Source organism: Belonocnema kinseyi, chromosome 9 (genome assembly GCF_010883055.1).
Source record: "Belonocnema kinseyi isolate 2016_QV_RU_SX_M_011 chromosome 9, B_treatae_v1, whole genome shotgun sequence".
NCBI classification, from domain to species: Eukaryota; Metazoa; Arthropoda; class Insecta; order Hymenoptera; family Cynipidae; genus Belonocnema; species Belonocnema kinseyi.
The window spans coordinates 95761936-95769914 of NC_046665.1; the positions used below are offsets into that span (position 1 = coordinate 95761936).

Below are 7979 nucleotides of genomic sequence, written 5' to 3' on the forward strand. Positions count from 1 at the left end.
TCTAGTCGGGAGTGGTGCTGACTGAAAACAGATGATTTGGAGCGATTCGCGCGCCATATGTTGGTCATTCTAAGGACTTATTGAACTACCCTCGTATTATGGATGAAAATGTAAAAAGTTAGAGCATTAAAGAAAATGGTTCATACCATTTTTTCAAGATTTGAAAATTCTATGTGAGGTTATTCATAACACTCGAAAATTCGAAAAATTTATCTTAACAACCTTTTACGATTAAAGAAAACTACCAGAGTTCTAGCATTTTCAAAATAAAGAAAACGAAGGGAAATAAGAATTTTAAGCCGAGCAACGCATGATATGAAACAAGTTAAGAGAAGCGAAACGTTTCTTTTTAAAAAATGTTTGAAACATCACATTTTTGTTTGAAACACAGTTTCTTTAACTTTCGACCTTGAAAATAAGAATTTCAGTGTTTGCACATATATGTTTTTGAATTTATTTATATTTACTTTAATTACCTGGAGCAAGAAGCAATGCATTACCGAGCCAAGGCCGAAGGAGTCTGTAAAGGGAAGCTTTCCCCATACTTTTTGGACTTGTCAAGATAGTCTTAAAATAATAATAAAAAAATTAATTAAGAATGAATTCTAAATTGTTTAATTTTATATTTACTTTCATTTGATCAGGTTCGTGGATTATAATAAATAATTGATTGCCCAGCCACCCTCGGAATGGTGAAGCATATTCTTCAGCTATTTCCAATAACTTTTCGTGCGCAGCTGGAAAAGAAAACATATTTTGGGGCTTCATTTTTCATTAATATTTGATATCTTGAGCCTGCAAAATTTTTATTCCACTTTTGAGTTGGGCAATCTTCTCAAATATCTTTGTCTGCGCAAAATATACGTTTGCACATTTTCTTGGAATTGATCATCATTTTCGAAGCAGGAGAATTTTTTTATTGAAGAATTTTAATAATGGATGGATATTTCTAAAACTATATAAAAAGGATCCGGGGCATAAAGCATGTAACAATTGCCCTTAGACTTGTCCCTTCAAACCCGAATCTTGAAATTTTAGCCTTGGGAGAGTTATCGAAGGGAAATGTTAGAAATAAAGGTAGTCGCCAAAAAGACAAATATAACTGAAGGTATTTTTGTAGACATTTTTTTATATATTCAGCCAATAAAGACAAGATATAGAGAGGAAATCAATATAGAATCCATAAAGGCAAGAAATGAGAATGACTTAGTCAACAGTCAGCTAATGAGGGCAAGCCATGAGTGCGATTTAGTCATTATCTAGCCAATGAAGGTAAGATTTGTCCAGGATGTTCTCAATATCTAGACAATGAAGGCATGAAATGATCTTGATTTAGACAATATCCGGCCAATGAAGGCAAGTCATGAGTGCGACTTAGTCATTATCTAGCCAATGAAGGCAAGAGATGACCAGAATGTCGTCGATTCTAACCAATGAAGGCAACTTCTGGTAACTAAGTATCTCTAGCTGATGATCGAGTTCCTGCGTATTTTATGGTCTGCTTCAGTCTTTGTGATGGAAAACGAATTCTTTCTTGACGCCGGGCATACCCCAAGAACCATAATATTACTGCTTCTATGTGCACAAGTTCACAAGTGCACATCCTGGACAAATCTTGCCTTCAGTCGCTAGATAATGACCAAATCTCGCTCATGTCTTGCCTTCATTGGCTGGCTGTTGACTAAGTCATTCTGATTTCTTGCATTTATGGGTTCTATATTGATTTCCTCTTTATATCTTGTCTTTATTGGCTAAACATTAGCAATAAATGACAAGTTCACATTTAATGACCTTGAAAAATCACCTGTGTCTTAATGTCATGACTTTATTTCCATTTCTCCATTAGAGCCCAATAACTTTCATAGAGAACATTTTTTTCGCAGAGCTGCAGTTTTTGAGATATTTGGTAATGTTTCTTAAAAGGGTTGGATGTTTAATCAAAATCCATCGAAAGCCATTTCATGTACATTTTCTGCGGGGTCCTTTTGATTTTTCAAATTAAAACTGGTTTAAAAAAATTTTTTGAGCGAAAATATTGTCTTTTCAATCAAAAAATAGTTTCTAGACATTCCAGATATTCAGGAAAAACATGTCTAGGATTTGTTTCTTTGGATGAAACCACTTCGACCGAATTCTGACAGAATTTAAAAAAAGTAAGACGCATTATCAAACTTTTGAATATTTGCGTTAAAAAATAATTTAAAAGTATATGAATATTGAAAAACGGCAGTATAATTGTATCGAAGAAATTTTAACATCGTGTACTAATTCAAAAAAATTACCAATGACATCCATTCCTAGGAAAAAATGAGCATTTCCTATAATAGGGTAAGCCTTCGGCCCAGGCAATTTGTCACCATCTTTATAAAATTGAAAATTGTTCACGTAGTCAAAGAGCACTAACAGAATAATACTTAAAATGCCGATCGACAAATAAAAGATCACTGACATTTTTTAAATTTTGACCGACTATTAACTGCGACAATCAAAATAAAACTAACGCTTTCCCAATCAAGTTGCATTTATACATACAAACGAGGCTGTAAACTCATCTTAGATGTCAAGACGCGGGTCAAAATTATTTTCAAAATTTTAATAATTCATATTTTTAAACCCTGTGTCAATTTCAAATACAAAGCAAAAATGGTAATTTCCATTCATTGTCACATAAATAATTTTATGTTTTCAAAATACAAGATTGCAGTTTGCAAGTTTGTAAGGACGACACATAAGTTCGTCTCAAAAAAACGCTACAAATACAGGCAATAACAATTCCTGAATATAATATAGTAATTGCAAGTATACGTCATTACAGTTATTAAAAATCTTCGTCTTAAAGAAAATTGATTATGTAAATATGTTTCCAAGATACAACTTTTTTCAGACAAATTTTTTTTTAGTAAACCTAAAATCATTAAAAAATGTTTTGGTAAAGGATTTAAATATAATTTTGCATTCTCTCCTAATAAACTATTCCTTGTTTAGTCATATGAAACATTGTCTATGCATTCTATACATATTCTTTAAAAAGCAATTTGTTTGGAATTCATTGAGTATTCAATTTATTTTCAACAGAATACAATATGTCAAATTACAAAAATATGTGTTAAAGAAAAAAGTGAACCAATTTTTATTGAGAAGGGATACCCATTAAGATATGTTATTAAAATTAATAAACTTTCTTAATATTTTTAACCCGTTCATTCGATTTAGGTTAAACCAATTTTGATCTCAATTTGTTGAAAAAAATCTGTTTTTATTTAAGGACATGTTGTGCAAAAGATGTTTTTAATTATGAGCAAGGTTATAGATGTGTTTTAGAGATAAAAAAAGTTTCAAGGATTTAAACATAACTTTAAACATGAAAACATATCAAATAATTATTTAATCTTCTTGGTAACAATATTTTCTTGAAAACCCGTTCTTAGTTTGATAGAAATAATTTTGTTTAATGTAAAATTTTTTTTTAACTGAATGTTTATCTATTTTATGTTTTATTTAAAATTAACAGTTTGAAAATTCAGACCCAGCATTCTGAAATTCGAAAAGTTAAATTATTTTTTGAACCGTAATCATTTGGTAGTCTTATCTACGTTTGGTTGTTCGGTGGCCCAACAAACTTTTTGTTCAGAGCAGTTTTTCTAAAAGTGGTAAGGGATGACTCAAAAATAATAAGTTATCTATTTTTCTTTTGAAACCGTTTGCTGGTTACATTGTAATGTTTGATACACGGATAAATTAGAAGGTCAGCTTGGCTACCTAGATGTACAGATAGACTATATTGGAGGGTCGACTATAGACCAGCCCTTGAAGATGGATAAAGCGACTATCTATAGAAGGTTTAAAGAAAGGGTTCAAATCGATCATCTTAGAATGTCAACTTGATTATCTTGGGCAGTCGATTCGAATGCTATATAAAGTTGAACTGATCATCAAAGAGGGTATAATTAATCATTACAAAGAGTCAAAACGTTCATCGTAGAGGTTCGATTTGATTATCTCGGATAGTCGACTTGGTGTACTCGGACAGTCGACCTGGCCATCTTAGAGGTTCAATTGATTATCCTACATGTTCTATATTTGTTGTCCTTTTTCTGCAGTACAGTACAGTGAAGATGCTATATTTGTTTAAGTGTGTGCAAAATAATAAGTGTGTAAACCACTGAATATAAGTGTATGTAGTTCTTGGTTGCAACTAAGACTACGACAATAATTAGGAAAACAATCACTTTTTTCTCGTGCCAAAAATCGAGATATTCCATTTTAACCCATTCAATTTATAAATTTGTAATTGAATTAAATTTGTTTTTAAATATTCAGCAAGGTTTGACTTTTTATATAAAATAACCAATTATAAATAAAATGACATTTTAGAGAGCTAAATTTAAAATTTAAACGTTACTATTTTAATTTTAATTTTCAAAAAAAATTTTATATATAATTAAATTATTGATTCTTAATAAATAACAGTGGAAAAATTATTTAATTATGAAAAATTTGAGTAAGTTTTAGAGATAAAAAAAGTTTTAAAGACTTAAATATAATTTTAAACATGAAAACATATCAAATAATTAATTAATCTCCTTGGTAACAATATTTTCTTGAAAACCAATTCTTCGTTTGATAGAAATAATTTTGTTTAATGTAAATTTAAATATACAAAATGCAGTGAAAATTATATTTTGTTTGTACGAAGTTAATTTTCGTGGTGGAAAATTCATTTTCTTGGGTGAAAGACTCATCATTTTTATTAAAGATGTATTTCTTTGGTTGGAAATTGATTTATTATGTCAAAAATGCGTAGTTTTTTGGCAATGCATTAATATTCTTGACAAAAAAATATTTCTTTAGTTGAAAATTAACCTTCTTTTAATTGAAAATTCAACTATTTGTTTCAAAATCCATTTTTTTGTAGAAAATTAATTTTTGTGTTTCAGAATTATTTCGATAACTAAAAAATAAATATATATATTTTTACCGAAAACTAACCTTTTTTTGATGAAATTTAATCTATTTCATTAAAAAACCATGTATTTTAAAGAAAATTAATGTTTGTGGTTGAAAATTTATTTTTTTGGTTGAAACTTTGTCTTTTTTGTAGATAATTAATCTTCCTAGTTAATTCGTTTTTTGGTTTCAATTTTTTTTTTAGTTGATTTAACTATTTGATTGAAAATTAGCGTATTTTGTCAAAAGTTAATTTTTTGTAGAAAATTAATTTTCGTGGTTGAAAATTAATCTTTTTGGTTGAAACTTCGTATTTTCTTTGTAGAAAATTATTCTTCCTGGCTGAAAATTCATCTTTTCTTTTAAAAATTTATGAGTGTGACTGAAAATTTAATTATTTTTTTGAGAATTCGCCTTTTTTATAGAATATCAATCTTCTTGTTTGAAAATTTAATTTAATGGACAGAATTTGAAATATTTGGTTAAAAATTCATTTTCGACGGGAAAGGTTAATCATTTCCGTTGAAAATTAATCTTTTTGGTTAAAATGTATTTACTTTGTTGAAGATTCTACTTTTGAGTTAAATAACGCACAAAATGAAAACAAAAGTCTAGGAAAGAAAAATGTTAAGTTTTAAAAGCCCTACTAGATTATCATAAGAACTTTTTAAATATTTTCAAAAGATTGAGAATTTAATTTTTGACAGCACAAAAAATAATCAAAAATCAGAGATTGAATTTTGCGGTCAAACTATGCAAGATAAGAAAAAAGATAATAATCTAAACATTTTGCACCCACAAAAGATGTACAAATTTTTGATTATTCAAGCTAAAAATTCTTTTTAAGAATTTTTTCTAAGAATTCTTCTTTTAATCATTGAAAATTAAAAATAATAATTAATATTAAAAATTAAAAAATTAATCAATGAAAAATTTTTCGCCTTAATTTTATCTAAATATTTCTTAACAAACACTTTTTTATATTATTTTTACATTCGACATAATAATAAGTTCAAATATGCAGATACAAAAAAAATGAATTCACAAAAAATTGTTCACTTAAAAGTAATCTAATAATTTGCCATGAATCATTTTTCGATAGGTCACTTAGTTTTTGTTTTAATCGTAAAAATAAACAGCAACAATAAAAAAGTCAAATTTTTGGCAAACCTACACAACGTAGAAATAAATGATTGAATAAAAGTTATTTACCCCAAGAAGATATAAAAATTTCTCAATAACCCTTTTTTTGATAGGCAGCGTCGTTCTTGTTTGAATCATAAAAAAGAACATTCATAAAAATTAAATTTTTGTTAAAAGCGCACAAGAAACGAGAGAATGAATTCACAAAATTTGTTCAACCAAAAAAGTCTGGAAATTTTTAAAAATAATTTATTGATAAAACGCGGGGTTTTCCTTTTTAATCATAAAAAATATTGTGAAAAATAATGGAATTTCATTTTTGAAAACTGACACAAGACAAATTGAAATGTTTATCAAGGCTTAGATTCGAAATAGTCTTCAAGGAAGCTTTTTTCTGATTTATATTTTTAAATCCAAAACATAAAAAGTAAACAATTCATAATTTAAAGTATTAAAAGCGCACTCTCTGAATTGAGGAATCTGATGCGCAATCATTCTTAAAAAATTGAAAAACATAGAAGTTGAATATTTTTAAAATGATAATTTCAGAAATAAATGTAATATTTGAAAAAAAACATTCTAAATTTAACAATTTTCAATTAGTCTAAACAATTTTTTTTAATTTAGCATTTCCAAAACAAACTTATTCAAACTAACAACTTTCAAAATAAAAGAGTTTTACGTTTTGTGCAAAACATAATTTAATCAATTCAAAAATGAGTTTAAAATGAATTAGGAAAAGATTAAAGAGAATTCCAGCAAATTTGATTAAAAGCCTCAGAATTGAGGATGAGTTTTAAAATCTTCAAGATGAACGAAACAAAACCTTTTAAAAAATCAATTGAATTAATAGAATTATGTGAACTTAGGAGAATTCAAAAGAATTTAGGATAAATTAATAATAATTCATGGCGAATCCAAAATGAATTCCAAACAATATTTTCTACCTTGACAATCTCTTGAAATGGTTTAAATCTTTTCAGAATGTCTTGAAAATCTTTTAAATAAACTAAAATATTCTAAATTAATTTAATTTTAAATCCTTTGACATTTTTAAAAGTTCTTGTAAATTCCAAGGAATTTCAAAAATGTCCTTAAAATATTTTAAAGCCTCGGACCATTTTTATTGTTGATCTAAATCAATGAATAACTTTTATAAATAATTCTTAATTCTCTAAGATACTTTAAATACTTTAGAATCACATTAAACTACTAAAATCAATTAAAAATTACTTGGAATTTTTTTTAATGACATGAAATATTGTCATTTATTTGTTAATCCCTTGAAATTTTTAGAAACTCTTGTAAATGCCAAGGAATTGTAAAAAATGCCTAAAAATATTTCAAAGTCTTAGAAAATTTCAATGATGGATCTTTGAAATAATTTGTAATTCCCTACAATACTTTCAAATACTTTTAAATCGCATTAAAGTAACAAATTTAATTAAAAATTACTTTGAATCATTTTAAATAGCCAAAAATATTGTAAATTAAAGTTATATATATTTTTTAATTTCAGGAAATTTTTAAAAGCTCTTGTAAATGCCAAGGAATTTGAAAAAATTCTTTAAAGTATTTCAAAGCCTTTCAGCATATACAAGATTGATCCTCAGAGCTAATTAAATAACAACTCTAAAACATCCATTGAATTTAGTATGACTGAGAAAATTTTAAAGACTTCAAGTGAACTAACAAATATCAAAAGAATTTTAAATAACTCAGGATAAATTAATAAAAATTCAAGGTGGATTCAAAAGGGGATATAAGGATTTGTCTGTGAGGCCTACAATGAACCAAAAAAATCCGATTACAGACTTCACTGGTAAATTTATCTACAAACACTAAAAATAGGGTAATTTTTAACGCAAATAGGAGAATAAGAAAGGAAT

At 27.2% G+C, this 7979-nt stretch overlaps 1 protein-coding gene across 1 annotated transcript in view; it reads right to left on the reverse strand.

Moving 5' to 3' along the window:
* LOC117180181 (cytochrome P450 4C1-like) overlaps positions 1-2475 on the reverse strand; it is a 14209-nt gene extending 11734 nt beyond the window's left edge. The window contains exons 1-3 of the mRNA XM_033372544.1: positions 2283-2475; positions 631-737; positions 477-567 (exon numbers count right to left, since the gene is read on the reverse strand). Of these exons, the coding sequence (XP_033228435.1) occupies positions 477-567; positions 631-737; positions 2283-2451 (367 nt within the window). The 5' untranslated portion in view covers positions 2452-2475. The remainder of the gene's footprint in view (positions 1-476; positions 568-630; positions 738-2282) is intronic.
* Positions 2476-7979: the final 5504 nt, after the last annotated feature.